The sequence below is a fragment of the Stylophora pistillata genome, chromosome 10 (genome assembly GCF_964205215.1).
Source record: "Stylophora pistillata chromosome 10, jaStyPist1.2, whole genome shotgun sequence".
In the NCBI taxonomy this organism is placed as follows: Eukaryota; Metazoa; Cnidaria; class Anthozoa; order Scleractinia; family Pocilloporidae; genus Stylophora; species Stylophora pistillata.
This window is the reverse complement of record NC_142528.1, coordinates 8,251,794-8,268,549: the sequence shown is the minus strand read 5'-3', so window position 1 is coordinate 8,268,549 and position 16,756 is coordinate 8,251,794. Positions and strand designations below refer to the sequence as shown.

The following is a 16,756-nucleotide window of genomic DNA, read 5'->3' as shown; positions in this document are numbered from 1 at the left end:
TCCACTTTTGAGATTGTTTGCACTGATGAAAGACCTTTGTACAGAGAATCTGCTGTGTAGATGACACCAAAGAAAGCTGATTCAAGAGTATATTCAACCAATAATTAAACGGGAACAAATAATAATATTTACAATAATAATCATAACAGTAGTAATATAATAGTAATTTAAGGGGCTATTTCAAAAGCCTCATGGTTCTCTTATCCTCTGAGCTCCAACAATGATTACATTATGCTTCTTAACTGTAAATGATTTATTTTATTTTAATCGCAATTCCGTTTATTGAGACTTCTGGTATTGGACGTTCCGCCGATCCACCGGTCCTCTCTTACGTCATTCAATTTTTGATTTGAATTATGCGTCGGTGGATGCCACTGTGAATTTTTTTGAAATGTGAATCGTTTTTCCTAGCGTCACGTACGGTAAGAGCTAAAAAGATTATACTTTAGGGTCTACAAATTGTGCTGATTTAAACGCTAAGATGCTCTCTCTTCAAAGAAAAAAAATTCCCCACGTTTTACGATGCACCAATCACACCTATTAACATATTTCTGCCAAGAAAGTTTCTGTTTTAAATCACGTTCAATCCTAAAATGATCGTTAGATTTCCGGAAGAGATCGCTCTCTGCTGTCTTCCGTAGTGTCACGGCAAGAACTGAATACATAATGCACTAGTGGCTATAATCCATAAATCCAAAAGAGAGAGATCTCAAATGTGTATCGAGTGCGAATGGCAAACTACTTAGACACTCCGGAAAAAAAAAATAAGTAGCACCGGGAAACATCGGGTCAAAATTGGGTCAAGATCGGAATTCTATTGTTACACTCACTCACTCATCTCGACAGCGTACGTGGCTTCGTCACCTAAAGGAGGCAGTAGCCACAAAAAAAAAAAGGAAAAATAGGTCAGTGGTCATTGAATTATCCAGACCCCATACTAATTGCCGTGAGCTTCAAATAAACACAGGAAGGCCATACGCGGTGTTCATACACAACATTAGACCGAATTGTATAAAGCAGGTTGCATTCCGAAAAAATTTGGATGATTCCGTTTACTTTTTTTTAAGTCTCTTGGAATCTGACCTAGATTTTAATAAGCTTTTTTTTTTTAAAAAGAAAAAAATTCTAAAAGGATTAAATTTGTTAGTTAGCGAAGTTTATCCTTACCTTCTTGGTTGCCTCAATAGCCCATTTCCGAATTACCCTTAACCTCTTTTTCAAAACGAGGCCTTGTGCTCAACTATTCTTGTGAAAATGAGTTTGCATGTGAATAAAAACTTATTATCATATGAAAGGATGAGCACCAGGACTCGTTTTGAAAATGAGGCCAAGGGTAATTCGGAAATGGGCTATTGGCGTGCCCGTTATTTTGTTGTTGCTTTGCCAAATTGACAGAAAAGTAAGCAAATGCCACTTAGGCTCTTAAAGCTTCTTGTTACCTAACTAAAGTTCGCCTGATTTCTTATCTTGAACTTTTTTTTCTAATTTGCTCAAAAGGACACACCAGAGAAGCCGCCTCAGGGTGTCAAGAAAGAATAAATACCTCTATTTGTCCACCTAAAATGACGTAACGTTCTAAATGTGTCAGCAAATTGCAAGACTTTACCAGAAACTCATTAGAGATGGTGGTGTTTTAATTGTCGTTTGCGAGAGTAAACGCACAGTTGAATAGTGTCTTGAAGATCTGCTCACCGTCCAGGGTCTTACTTCTGTGCCAGGAAATATTCAGAAATTTTCTTTTGACTATGAGATATGGCATCATCAGAGAAAAACATCTGGGAAATTCTGCAATTATGTTTGATTTGATCTCGCCGTCTTCACTGGTAAGTTACTTTTCATATTTAGATTTAAGGATCTTGCACAATTATATCAACTTATTTCTCGTGTAGATAACATGCTATTCTTTCAACAGTCGACTGAGCTTTGTTTTGTTTTGAGTATATGTCTATCATGATGTTTATCGATTCGAAGACTAAATTTAAAGACCATGCAAATCATGACACGGTTCAATGAGCTTATGGCAGGCGGTTTAGTCACCTGCTCTGACAGGTGACTAAACGCCAATAATTTTTACGCCAACTTACGCCAAGAATTTTTCTTTTGCAACATATATTACTTCTTGGATTTTTCCAAAAAGGGTTGCACATCGTAACCAGCCAGCAATTATTTCCGAAAGCGTGTGAATAAAAAAAAAAGTATATAAGAAAGTTAGGTGTCAACTAATTATCTTGGCAATGATAACAATATTTACAGTCAAAATATTTTTACTACCGATTACTTGTGTAGACCTTAATTTTAAAGATGTTTCAACAAAATTTTGGTTAAATTTGAGTTGCACAAAAATTTTGACGGCCTTTGGTCTCGGAAAAGACGGAAGACAAGCTCTCACTAGATTAGTACTCACTACGCGAGCAACAGGTACTGTAGAATGGTTTCCAGTGCCTTACCATTGCTCGGCCGAAAAATAAAAATATTAACAAAGTTGGAGGTGATTCTTCAAGGGGCTATGATGCTAATAAAAATTCCTTTTCGCCTTTCTCAGCAACAAGAAATTTTCAAGAATGGGTGGAGCTATTTATAAAGACAGCGCTGGTGTTCTTTACGAAGAGCACAACATTTATCTGAACTCGATACAAACGTTGGGAAGGTAAGCTTAAACTGAGTGAGAAATTTTGGCTGGGAGGCTGTAGGCTCTGAGAACCTGGAAACGAGGTTGAAAAACCACATGCCTCTGATCAGCGTGAAAAAATTTTCCTAGAAAGAAATAAATCCAATCTTGTTGCGATTAGACTCGCTTGGATCGTTGCATGAAATCACCCATTGTATCCCTTACTTCTTGCTTGAGGCAAGGATCAGTGTTAAAGTGTCTTGAGGGGAGGTTGAAAATGAAACGTAACAGATGTCTAAGTTTGGATTCACTTGATATTAAAAGGATTTCCTCTTGATTTAGGGTTGAACCGACACGCCCGATAACTATCCACCAAAAGGCACTTTTCTGTCTCTGGTTGTCCATCATCTTTCTGTGGGTTATGCTGAAAACCAAGCGTCATATTCTGAAGTGGCGAGACAAGAGACGAGCCAAGGAAAATGAGGATGAAGAGGCAGAGGGAGACGAAAAAGGTAGCTGCAAATACCGCAGATTCAATGTAAAAACCTTTCGTAAGAATACCGCAGAGTAATGGTTTTACTAAAGGTTGTGTTACTTTTTCGTGCAAATTTGTCACGCAACTTTTACTAGCATCCGTAACATCACTAACTGAAAATATGCTATGACTAGGTTCAGTTCTGTGTTTCAGTTTGAGAAAATTCGTTCTTCTGAAATACTCCCTGTGACTAGTTTCGAATTTTAACCTGTACCTTCGTAATCTATCATACAGTGATTGTGTAACTCCTTTTCCTGTGTTCTTATGATGTTGACATGTACAGCTAATTGTTGTGCGATTTAGACAAAATGAGATAGTAACTTACAATTTGTTTTTCGTGTTTTTAGCGAAGGAAAGTGTCTTGATATCTTTGTATTCAGTTTCCAAATCACGTAAGTAAAATTGCGCAAGAGTTTTAAGTTTTGATAATGTTTGCTTCAGTTGTGGTATAATATTTTAGCAATCAACATGCAACAATCGGGGGCAATTTTAATGCCTTTCAGTTTTCAAAGATTTTTCACAACAGTGTTTTGGTTGTTGTAGCAGGGCTGTGAAACTTTTTTAGTCAACCTCATTTCCAGGGTCCTTTCTCTTTTCTTCCCCCTAGGGAGAAACAGAGAGGACTCTGGGAACGAAGTTGCGGTCTTAGTCTGCGTAGCTGGCATCGAGGGGTTTTTTTAGCGGGGCAGCTACAAAAAGAAAAGAACCGTAGGATGGAGAAAATTTTCATTGCGATCGTCTACGTAAACGGAAGGTTGGTAACATGCATTCTATATATCCGCTTTAAAAAGCTCCCAGCAGTCTTGCACGAGAGTGGCAACATCTGCCCCTCTAGAATCACCGTCATAATGCGTGGACAGCACGAGGAAGTGTGTTATGGGTAGACAGGAGGTAAGGTCTCGCCCTCTTTTCCCCACCCCTTGTTCCTCCCCGTATTCCCGTCCCGCATCACGCGCGCAACGAAAAAGACTGGGGATGAATGGGTCGACAAAATGACGACCCGGTAAAGTGGGACCAGCCCGTCAAGGTATTTTGGTTGATAGCCCTTACCTCCAGGAGGAACATCTAAATTTTACATTACCCTCTGCTTACACTATGCATCTCAGATTAAATCACAGGTCAAGTTAAAAAAAAAATTCTCACTTTCGTATGAATCGAGCCAACTGTGGTCACTTTGATTTCTTCTTCTTCTTCTTCTTCTTTTTTTTTTTAGCCTCAGTATCACGATTTGGTCGCGGCGACGCGACAGAGGGGGAGAAAAGTGACCGAGGAATATTTGACAAACTTCTAGAGACAGACCCGGATCAGCCATCTTTTGAAGATTTTTTGACAAAAGCTGTGATTTTTGGGGTGATTATGCTTTATTTCTGGCTGTGCGACTACCAACATATCTGGTAAGGGCACTGGAGACAGATATAATCGACTAAATCTTTCCCTACCACGTGTTCTGCGAGTGTTCATTAAGCCAGTGGTTGGATTCTTACGAACGTCACGGAACTAGAAGCTACGTTTGACATTTCTTTTACTAGTTCATGGGGGTTTTACCACGAGTAAACGCAAAGAAAAAAATTATGATACAACAAAAACAAAACCATGAAAAGAGACCCATAACAGAACAAACAAATAAACAAGACAAGGGGAAAAACAGCGATTTACTTATAGGCCATTTTCGATTTTATGTCAAAATCCAAACTTGGCTCCGATGCTTGGGGGAATAAAACAAAAGAAATCACATCGACGTTGAGGGATGAATAATAAATTTAGAAATATGTATTTTTCGTCTAGTCACGAGCGTAGGACAAAGAAAAATTTGTGAGTCCCCATGAGGAATCGAACATTAGACGAAAAAAACATCTTTACATTTCTTTACCTGGCTCAAAACTTACTATCTTTCTTATTCTTTACGAATGATAAATTTCTTTTGTTTTATCCCCCTCCCCTAGCCTCGAAGCCATGTTAAAATTTTGATGTATAGAAAACGGCCTCTCGACCAGATAACGTGACAGGCTCGACTGGTGATCATGAAAGTATGAACATCAGGCTACGCTGTCAGCCACAGCCTCGTTAACAGGGCCTTTTCCCTTAGTTAAGGGAAAAGGCCCTGGGAACGAAGTTGCGTCAGCTAAACTGAAAACCTATAAAGAAAGAGCCTTTGCACTAACAGCTCCGAGGCAGAGAACCAATAGTTACCGGCATTAGATCAGATAATCGATGTCGGCAAAAAGTGAGTTGGCACTACATACGAGCTATAATTTGCTATTCTTTTATAATACTGATAGTAGACACGTTTCTTTGGCGAATAAAAATTAGAAACATTCAAACTTTTTTTTCTTTTCAGGCCAAAGACTCAAAAGCAGTATTCCAGAGACATGTTCACGTTTTTGTTCGCCCTTCTGGTCATGGTCGCTTTCGTTTACACCATTAAAAAAACACCTGAAAAACTTGTCAACAGAGATCAGACGGAAGAGTGGAAAGGCTGGATGCAGGTCAGTGAATCTTGCAGCCATAAAATCTTTTCCTATGACGCGCTGTGTGAATATCTTTAGTGAAAACTATTCACGGGCGCCTAAAAGAAATTCCTTAAGCATGTTAAAGGGTTAATCCCCCCCCCTCCATTCATGAAATAAGTGTCAGTTTGGCTGATGTTAGAACTATCGGAATTAGGAAAATGACAGTTTTAGCTGAGGTTGCGTAATACGAAACATTTTCTTTAAATTCTCCGGCCGCTGGAGTCAGTATCCAAGGAAGGTCGCAAGTCTCGCAGATTCGATTTGTAACTTTAATTTCTCGTCTTCGTACGATCACGGTCAAAAGCTATCAGAAATAAAGTCGGTTCGGATTGACAACTAATAATGGGTGGCAGCGCCCTGGTGTTTTTGTCTCTTGCTTTTCCTGTACTGAGTTTGGCTCCTTGCTGAAAACAGTATCGTTAGAGTTGAGGTCTCTGCTTAAAAAATTAGCATTCTGATCCCGGCTGGCTCTTTTTCAAAAGAGAACACGATTTTTACTCCGCGCCGCATCAAATGGACTCCGCAGTGTAAACCTGAGAAGTAATCGCAGTTTATCTCCTATTCTTTTTAATATGTCATGGTTCCAGGTGCAGTTTGTGTGGTATCACTATTTTGATGCGCAGGAAGTATTTAATTCAATCAGATGTTACATTGCCGCCTACGTATGGATGACAGGATTTGGTATGAGACTTTTACCTTCTCTAATATTGCTCTCGAATGGAGACTTTTCTGGAAACCAAACCACTTTTATCAATTCCACCAAATATCTATTGTTTAATTTTTTCTTGGAGATTTATGTTTCTTTGAGAAATATGTATTTTATCGTCTTGACACGAGCGTTGCACGAAAAAAACTTCCTGTGTCCCCATGAGGAATCAAACGTCAATCCTTTGGATTGCATGCTCTGATTCTGGTTCGATACCTTATGCAGTCTCAGAACTTTTCTGTGCCGCACGCTTGTGGTAAGACAAGAAGACTTCTTCTTCCATTTCACTTCTTGTCATTCAGCTAGTTTCTCCTTTGGATAAATTATGAATGACTAATTTTGCCATGCAGTCTCTGGAATAGCTATAAATTTTCTTTTTCCTCCTAAGGTAATTTCTCGTATTTCTGGATAAAGAAGGACTATTCTCTGTTCCGCTTGTTAAGGATGATGTTTCGTCTCAACTTTTTGGTTGTCATGGTAATGGCTGTCACCAACAACGAGTTCGTCCGGTATTACGTGTGTGCCATGCACACCTATTGGTTCATCACAGTTTACGTCATGATGGCAGTGTTCAAGTCTTACAATGAGGTTAGAGGCTGGGAAGGTTGCAAACAACTTCGTTCCCAGCACCCCTTACTAAGGAAAAAGGCCCTGGTAACAAGGTTGGGTTGCAAAAGAAAGGGCCCATATACGGACGTATTTATGATGACGTCAAGATAATAATATGGTTTAATAACAAACGCGAATTGAATATAAATTCAGTAACGAGCTGATTATGGTGAATTTTCAAGTTTCACCACGCATCCTTCCTTTGTATACTGTCACCTGTAACCAAAAGTAAATCGCCGTCATCTTGTTATATGGGAGTAGCGTCTGTAGCGATCCTTTACCGTTTCCCTCTTTACAGCCATACAAGTGATTGAGCAGTATTCTTGAATATAGAAGTAATGATATCATAACGAATTATAAAGATTCCAACATCCCTGATCTCATCATGATTTTGATTTGAACACTGATTCTGCGCTGTTTTTCTTCACAGAATCGTTACTTCATGGCAGCTAAATTTGCAATCTACATGGTTATAAACTTATTGATATTTGATATACCCGGTGCTTCGTACATAGTGTTCTGGCCTTTCCAGTTTATCTTAAACGTCAAAGGCAATCTGAGATACTGGGTCTATCGTTCCACGTAAGTACATATTTTCAATATATGTCCTCTCCTTCTGATTAGTCTGTGAGCAAGCTCTCATTAGCAGGGGCGGATCCAGGATTTAGTCAAGGGGGGTTCGGAGAATTGTTCCCCTTCAGAGGCGTTCAAAATTTTGAAAATTAGGTCTTCGGAAAGATGATTTCCAGCATTCTGAGGGAAAATTTAGCGGGTTGAACCGAACCACCCGAACCACCCCTGGATCCGCCCTTGATTAGCGTTACGACAGAAGCACCGAGGCAGTAGGTTGTCGAACGTGCGGACAACGCGGAAATGTCAGAGTTCTACGGAGATTTCAGCACAACCAGTCTCTTCGGAAACCTTTCGGTAGCTCGAGTCTCAACCGCTATATATATATTTTTAATTTGCGAGGAAACACAAAGCGAGCACCCATTCCCTCGCGTTCGTAACTTCTTCCGCTGCTCTTGTTTTACTCGCGTTTTTAACCTCCTGATCTGAGAGAGAAAGAACTATGAAGACTAAAGTAAAAAGTATTGAAAAAGATTAACTCTCTCTAATTCAAATTATCTCATTTAAATGAAAAAAATCTCTTAGTTCCTGGGTGAACGAGGGAAAAAACTAAAATCTTATTGAAGTTACCCTTCTAACATTTAAAAGCCCACACTAATTAATTAAACCACTGTGTCCTCTTCCAGGTTGGACCACTGCGTCACGTGGGTGGGAATGCTGTGCGCGTACAACTACCCGTACATCGAACAGTTCCTTAAATACTTGGACAAAAAGCACGAAAACCGCCGAGCGGACCACCTAGCCTTGCTTCTCAAAGTGTGGATCACCGTAGCCTTGTTTGGTGTGCTAGTGATATGGTTTCATTTCGTTTTAATGCAGGAAAGACATTACTACATGACTATCCATCCTTTTACGTCGTGGATCGCAATTGTCATCTATCTGTGGTTCAGAAACTTGCACCCAGTCCTCCGCTCTCATTACCTAGGCCTGTTTAGCTGGCTCGGTAAAGTCACCTTGGAGACGTATCTTTCTCAGATTCACATCTACATGATCGGCAATGCACAGCAACTGTTAATATACATCCCGAGATATCCCATGTTGAACTTCATGTTAGCGAGTGTGATTTATGTCGCGGTCTCGTACGTCCTCTTTCATCAGACTTTGTTTTTCAACACTTACATATTTCCCAAAAATATGGGAATTATTTGTAAGAATGTCATCGTAGGTTCAATATGGTTGGGACTTTGTTACGCACTTTCCTTTATAATTGAACTAGCAGGTTTCTGGTAATTTTGGTAGAATCTTTTTCTTTTTATGAAAATCTTCTTTCTTGTGCATCTTGTTTAATACAGAAACGGTTAACCGGTCGTTTTATCAAGCGACTGTTTTGCCTGGAGTCGCTTCGCCTCGAGAGGACCACACCTTTTGTTTCACCGAAAAGTACCGCAACCCTTCAATGGAATTTTTCACCGTTTTGAGCTATGAAATTAAAAGAAAGTCTTCAGGACTTACTGTCGCTTAGTTGAACGAAGTTAAAATTAGCCTCGTGTATATAGCTTGTACACTGATGAAGTGTATGTTGAAAAGAACGTTTGATCGTTTTTCTTTTGATAAAGCCCAAGTAGTCTAAATAACTAGCGGTTTTGTGCGCGCTAAACGCGCTGAGCTGCAAGAGGCTTGGGACGGAAGATAGTTTTCCATTTGCGGCTTCGCTTCTCCTCTCTTACAAAACCGTAAAGCACACACAAAAACGCCAGCCACACAGGCTACTTAGGATGCAGAGTAACTGTCAACTGACGATCGCGACGTTCTGACTGCAAAACACGTTGCGCGAGAAAAAGAAAAGAAAATCTTACCTACACGGCAAACGCGAAACAGGTTATTTTCACGTAGAGACGGCAAAGCGCAACCGGCAAACATGAAGTAATAGGGGTAGGGGGTGGGGGGAAACGAGGTCACGTGGTCACTCTTGCCGTTCACGTTTCTAACTGGGAGAGGTATACCGTATGGAATTTCCAAAATAGATTTTGTACCAACTGAACTGAGAGATGGATCCGTTTGACTCTGGTTGGTCAAAGCTGAATAGCGCCACCAGATAAGTGTCTACAAGACGGCGATTTATCAGGGTGCTAAACTACACCAATTTTTGCGCAATCAGAAACTGGAGGGGTTAGGTTGGGTTGATACCATTCATTCATAGAGCCTACGAGTTAAGTTTACGTAGCTTTATTGGAAAAATAAAATTTACACTGAGATTCGTTCGAAATAAATAATTAAAGATTTTTAAATATCATTTACCAACATTCTCCCCCAATACAAAACAATTTCATAAGAACACAAACAAGAGCCACCCTTGACTTACATCCAACCCAATGTTTGATTCATATTACATAAACTCGGTTATATTTTACTGGCACAACCTACGCTGCACAGAAGGAAAAAACTGCTGAGAGAAAATTGCTTCTGAAGAGGACGCAAGCCAAGATTGTGGCAAAAAAAAGCTTTCCCCAGCCTCATTTCTCGACAACCTCATCCCATTAAGTTCTCAACAAGACCCATTTTTTGGATACACTAAGGAACTTGTGATGTACATGTAACTATTTGTCTGAAATGTTCTTGACTTGCTGTCATTTTCTTCCAAAAAATTTGCTTTTCCTCTTTGGGTGACCTAATTTAAGGCCTATAAATGTCTGCATATCTCCAAAAGCGATTGCCAGTTGGCAGATTTAACTTTTATTACTAGCAACCAATTTATGAATGAAGGTCCATAAATGGCAACTTCAAAAAATATTGACTTTGGAACCCTGTTAAATAGATGTTTGAACTGTGACCAACCCAACAGGAAATGCGTTACAGCCAGAGGGGAGGATTAATAATCACATCTTCCTAGTTAAAGGGTTAAAAATTCGATCCTTCAGCTGTAATGCCAAAGTATAAATCTGGTACTTATGGGGCATTCTGCGGTGAACTGCTCCCCACACAGTCTGTCATGATGGGGCACTTTAGAACTCTGCCAAAGAAGTCCTTCTCTGCAGGATCATTAACTGTCCAAAGAACTACACTCACTCCATTGTTTTGCCATTCTCTTAGGTATTCTCTACAGGAAAAGAATATAACAGTATTGAAGCTACCAAATTAACAAGAGCATTAACAAAATGCATTAAAACACTTCCACCACGAGTTTTATCGGAATTCTTTTGACATGTCTAGCAGTCACTTTGATAACATGTACTAATATTTATCCATAGTTTGCACTTCATATCTTTGTTTGTATGATCTAACCATTCCTACCTAAAAATTGAGGGAAACCCACCTTGAGAAGTGTGCAGTATGAGACAGAAAGACAGACACTCCCAGTATGTCGTAAACCCAGGAGTGAAGATGAAGTTCCCATATTCTGTCAAGCAGGGAAGCCAACAGTTGTTTCCACCACTCCTTGTATCTACATGGACCACAATATTCTGTAAGGGATATGAACATTTTCCGCCATGTGAGGGCTGTAAGAATATTTGGATCAGCTCGGCGTACCTAGTAGTGAAGAAAAATATTGCAGCTCTGAGGATTATTTTCCAAAGAAGGAAGGCAGAATCACATTTTCAGGCAGTTGACTTACATGGTGATAAGCCCTTAAAAATGGATTTTGGTGTGGAAGTCAAACTAGGAAAAATAACCATCATAGCAATCTCTTTAGATGCAGTGATGTCTTCCTCATGTTAACACAATTAAATATATAATAATTGATACCATTATTAAGAATTACATATATCTTATTAACCAAGCACGAGGGCCGTATTGGGAGAATATTGGCCCGAGGTCTTGACAGTACAGACCGAGGGCCAATATTCTTCCAGTACCGTCCCGAGCAAGCTTGGTTATAAGAGATTTATTATACGACTGAAGTTCAAAGGGACACAAGTGCGGCATCATTCGGGACCATTCGGGACAGTACCCGGTCCAATACTTAGAGAATATTGGACCGGCAATAGAGCATTTTGATTGGTTGATTTAGTTATTGGCCCTCTGACTGCCCAAGTCATGTAACAAATATATTTATTACATGGTAATTCATTTTCATGTGTCTAAATAAAGGTGGTGGAAGAAAAAAAAATTATCCTTTACTGGAATTGCCTGGAAATTGAAAAGCATCAAAAACAAAGTTTGTTCTTTATATAGAACAGTGTTTTTTGAAGAAGCTGTTTCAATATGTACTACACTCTGCCCACAAATCAGTGTGTTTCTCAACTATATGTCTAAGTTAAAACTTCTTACCTGAAAAATTACATTTGGATAGAATGAACAAACCATGGCTTTGTCATACAGCTGATGACTTGCAAATAAGTTTTTGAGGACACTTGCAGCCTGTTACGTCAGGGTAAAAAATCACAGATCACAGACTCGTTCACTGATGAAAGTAATGCTAGTTCTGTTTTGATTTTTGCTTTTCTCAGATCTATAAAAGAATTCCACAGCAAAGGAATACAAAAATGTAACAGGTTAAACCACAGACACATTTGAACCACAACACATACAAGTGTAACATTTTGACAACATACTTTTCCAGCTTGTGTTGCTGCTTTCACATCTATATACATTTGTAGACCAAGGTTCACACAAAGATCTACCACTTCTTCAAGGTGTGGAATACGCTCATCTGGAAATTTTTCCCTATAAAACATTGTCATCTTTCATATCATATATGATGAATACATGAAGTTCATATATTTTGAACTGCGGTTTTTGCTATTGCATAAATAGCGCTCTCTACTGTGAGGATCATGCACCATATGTACTTTCATATCATGTTGTATCATAACATATAAAAGAACTTAATAAGAAAACATAAAATTGGCTCAATGTCAAATGATCTTACACAAAGTGTTTGAATGTGCTATCCATAAAATTATTTTCAGAAAAAAATTGGTGCATGCATTGCAGATATGAAAGGGATACTGTTAGTTCACCCAACTTTTGAGAACTGGAGTAGAACAAAAGGACCAATATACGCAGCTTGTTAACACCCCCATTGCAAAAGCACTCAAGTTGGTTAATTTCATGAGGGGTGATTACTGCCAAAATGAAGTTTGGAATTTTATTATGCTGTTTGCTGATGCGGTTTTTATTATTTTCACTGGTGTTATTGGTGTTCTCAGTGATGTTCACTAAAACTTTGATGCTATTATTCGTGTCCGTATGCTGTTATGCAAAATCTCGATGATATTATTTGTGTCCGAATGCTATTATTCATGTAATAGTAATAGTAATCAAAGCTTAATGTCTTTACATGGGGCATGGTTACCCATATATTGCCCGAGCCAGAGGCTCGTGTATGAAACGCAAGACAACAACCCACCCATCCCACCCCAGGGGAGGACATCCATCACACAGTAAATCTTGTGCATGGGAAATTAAGGTCTCCTACCCCTAACCCTGCAGGAGACGGGACCTCCATTTATTTGTCCCTATCCGAGAAGACTAGAATATCTAAACCATTTCTTGATGTTATAGAAAGACAGCATATTCTTCTCAATTACTTTAAGACCTTGAGTGTTGGTCCGGCCAGGGTACGAACCTTTGACCTCCCGCACATCAGTCCAGTGCTCTATCCATTGAGCTAACTGGGAGGCGGTGTCTGGGTAACCGGGAGGTGTCCGTATGGTGTTCTGCAAAACCTCAATGCTAATTTTCATGTCTTGAATTATGTTCGTGTTAATCCAGGTCTTCAGACAGCTCAACCGCTATGGTCTGGCGTGAGTGATAAATCAATTATGCATTTTCTTCCCACAGAAAGAAAGTTTATGTTACTCTTGGAAAGCTGCAAGATGGCAGAAGTTGTGAATCGTCTTTCAGCATGGATTAATGCAATTTTGCAACAACTTGCCTCACCAAACTTAGATTCTGACAGCCATGAATCAGTTTTTTATAGAGTCGAAACTCTGTATAACACAATTGTGAGGTTTGGGGGAGTTCATGGAATTGACAACAAAATTATTAACCATCTAAGAGAAGTGCGCGACTTACTAAAATTTTGTATGATAAGCCCTTGCCTGTTACCATCATTTTTCTGTCAAAGAGAGTCACTATTTTGCTGACTAGAGCCTCTGTTGCTTACATTTTGTACTCCTTGCTGCATTGAAGATCCTTGATGTGGCTCATTTGAAGTGCCTGTAACTGAGACTTCGTTTGACTGTTCAAGTAAATTTTGCACAACATGAAGCAGGCTGACTGCCCTCTCACAAGGTGTGCGAGAGGAACTACTGCCTTCCGCCATCTTGTAGGTTTGAGAGAGAAGCATAAATCTTTTTTTGGTGGGAAGAAAATGCATAATTAATTCATCACTCGTGCCAGACCACAATGGTCGAGCTCTCTGAAGACCCGGATTAAGACGAACATATTTCAAAACACGGATAATAGCATTGAGGTTTCGCATAACAGCATATGGACATGAATAAAAGCATCAAGGTTTCCAATAACAGCATACGGACATGAATAATAGCATTGAGGTTTTGGCGAACATCATTGAGAACACCCAAAACACCAGCGAAAATAATAAAAACTGCATCGGCAAACAGCATAATAAAATTCCAAACTTAATTTTGGTGGTAATCACCCCTCATAAAATTTGACTCTGGTTTTATAGAGTCTTCCCCTTCCCTCTCCCTGGAGCCATCTCCCAGACTTTTTTATTGATTTGTTAAAATTCCTGCCCCCCCCCCCCCAGGACCACCACTGCACTGAAATACCCTATTCTATGGCTTCCCATCCCTAGGAAGAGCCTTAGCTAAATTCCTTTTTTCTCTGGGCACGGAGGCCAGTCAAATCCTCATGAGTTGCAAAGGGGGTGGGGGTTAGAGGATGTGGAAGTTTTGAATTGATTGGGCCTAAATAACAGTATCTGGCTGTAGAGGGTAGCAGGGTGGGGTTGGAGGATGTTGAAGCTTGATTGGCTAAGAACAACAGTATCAGGCAGTACAGAGGGTAGCGAAGGGGGGGGGGGGGAGAGGGGGGTTCTGATCTCCTTTCGCATGAGACCTTTGCTTGTACTTTCAACAGAATATCTCGTATGACGAATCTAAAAGCGAAAACTTAAAATCTCGGCTTACCTAGCCTTTCTGTAAAATTTACGTGTCACTTATTTACTTTGGGCTTAATCACGCGTTACGTATAGACCCTTTGCCACCCCCTGTACGGACATCTTACCGTGGCAAGATGTCTTGAGTTAACTCAAACCAAAAAAAATTCACTCGTTTTTTGGCATTGTCAAGGATATAAACTTGTCTTACCTATTTGGGTGTTTTGCTGAGGCGTTCAGTCTTCTAATTTCTTCGTAAGTAAAATTGCACACCTTGCCATGCCCATCTGTTGTGCGGTCCACCGTTGAGTCATGAATTATTACTGGTACGCCATCTTTCGTAAAGTCCAAGTCAAATTCCACCCCTAGTGCCCCATTTTCTTTCGCTAATCTGAATGCCGCCAGAGTGTTCTCTGGCGCTTCCAACCTACAGCCTCTGTGACCGATGATCACGGGGGAACTTCTACTAGGCGCCCCTCTTCGGAGAAAACATTTCACTGTGTACGGTGTAGGACGAGGAAACCGAAGTAAACGGTACAGGATAAACATCAAAATACTGAGCAAAATGAGAAGTATTGTAACATAAATATGTAAGCCGTACGACACCGCTGTAAGAGCCATTTCCACGATCATTACAAACATAGCGGGGTCTGGGAAAGAATGTTGGAATATTGCTGCTCATTTCACGTGCGTTTCGCAGTTGGGAAGAATTTCGTTAATTTATCCAATTTCTTGTTTAATTTCGCTCGCAAAAATAATAATTTATGTGCGATATTGAGTCTTGTTAAGCATTGGATAACATTACTTCAGTGCGGTTTAAACAGAACCAAACACTGTTAATATTTAATGCACTGGATAAGACGTCGATAATTCCTTTACCCCTACATGAAGCATATTGTAAAAGGTCGGGTTAGCGCAACCCAGAGAAGCGCAGGATGGCGGCGCAAAGAATATAGCTGGGACATAAGTTCGGAAGAGATTTTTCATCTCCACATACTGTCTCTTTCCACAGCTGCTAGAACAGAGTATATGTATCTTATTAGACGTTTTGTTGTGTAGTATCGCAGAGTATTTTTACGAGTTGTGCTGTATTTTGACGAGCCCGTAGGGCGAGTCAAAATACAAATAACGATTAAAAGTACTCAGCGATACTGCACAACAAAACGTCTAGTAAGTTATTTATTATCCAACACGCCAAACTGTTGTTTCTGGGGGCGAATTTCGCGGATATTTATTTACGGGGAGTGCGTGACAGAAGTATGCGAAGCGGAACGGAATTGGCGCGTTGTTGTGTTGCTGTTTCTATTTTCTTCATTAAATAAAGAAATTTTGTGGTCGTCAAGCTGTTTTTCTTCGTTCGATTAATCAAATGAACTTGGATCTATATTTGCCAGCCATTCTGACTCTTCGTTGTCGGAAATATGATTGAAATTGTCCGCCACTTTTTTTTCGTAACTACAATCCAATTCTTCGCTTGCGCCGTGCGAGAAAACTAGTTTAACCGGTACTACAATAGACGAGTACAAATACCGCGTGATATTTATACTCGTCTATGACGTTATTCGTACTAGTCTAGGTGTAGTTGGATAATAATGTGGACTATTGTCAACAGTGTTATCCGACCTTTAGTGACTCCAACTTCCCATTAAACTTGTTGTACTCCGGAAGTAAAAGCTCAGCTCTCAGTAAGAAACCCTTAAGTGATTTTCGTCCATGATGGAGGGAGAACTTTTTTTATTTCTCTTTGCTGAATTTTCGAACTTGATCGTACTGTCGTGAAGACCTTGCGTGACCTTGCGTATCCTTGCGTTACTGGTACTGGACGGACCAGCCAAACTGGTCTCTGCACAGGTGGCCCAAGCTCTGTTTGAGAACCACACTAGGAACACAATTTACATATTTATAAGGATTTGTAAGGGTTTTTCTACAAGATATCCATAGAGATAGTTAAAAGAGAAAATATTAAATAAAGATGGCTTGTTCCATACGTGTGTTGTTTGCTCCTAGTGTCGTTATTTTACCGATTTCACTTAAGTGAAGCGGTTTTTTTAAATTCTGGTTTTCTCACAGGCGGCCCAAGCTCTCTTTGAGAGCCACACGAGGAACACAATTTGCATATTTATAAGGATTTGTATGGGATTTTCAAGAA

General features: G+C 39.8%; 2 protein-coding genes across 2 annotated transcripts; one reads left to right on the top strand and one right to left on the bottom strand.

The window, feature by feature from the left end:
* Window positions 1–1,330: 1,330 nt before the first annotated feature.
* Window positions 1,331–9,045, top strand: LOC111334033 (uncharacterized). Its single transcript, XM_022939717.2, has 10 exons — window positions 1,331–1,823; window positions 2,543–2,647; window positions 2,951–3,120; window positions 3,491–3,535; window positions 4,357–4,537; window positions 5,482–5,629; window positions 6,241–6,334; window positions 6,748–6,947; window positions 7,399–7,550; window positions 8,225–9,045. Exons 2-10 carry the CDS (start codon window positions 2,562–2,564, stop codon window positions 8,826–8,828), a joined length of 1,680 nt encoding a protein of 559 aa, XP_022795452.2. The 5' UTR covers window positions 1,331–1,823; window positions 2,543–2,561; the 3' UTR covers window positions 8,829–9,045.
* Window positions 9,046–9,748: 703 nt separating this feature from the next.
* LOC111334018 (glycerophosphodiester phosphodiesterase 1) lies at window positions 9,749–15,371 on the bottom strand. Its single transcript, XM_022939700.2, has 5 exons — window positions 14,819–15,371; window positions 12,092–12,203; window positions 11,808–11,897; window positions 10,852–11,066; window positions 9,749–10,635 (listed from the first exon to the last, which is right to left on the bottom strand). The coding sequence occupies exons 1-5, from the start codon at window positions 15,247–15,249 to the stop codon at window positions 10,485–10,487; spliced, it is 999 nt and encodes a 332-aa protein (XP_022795435.1). The 5' UTR covers window positions 15,250–15,371; the 3' UTR covers window positions 9,749–10,484.
* Between the last annotated feature and the right edge of the window lie 1,385 nt (window positions 15,372–16,756).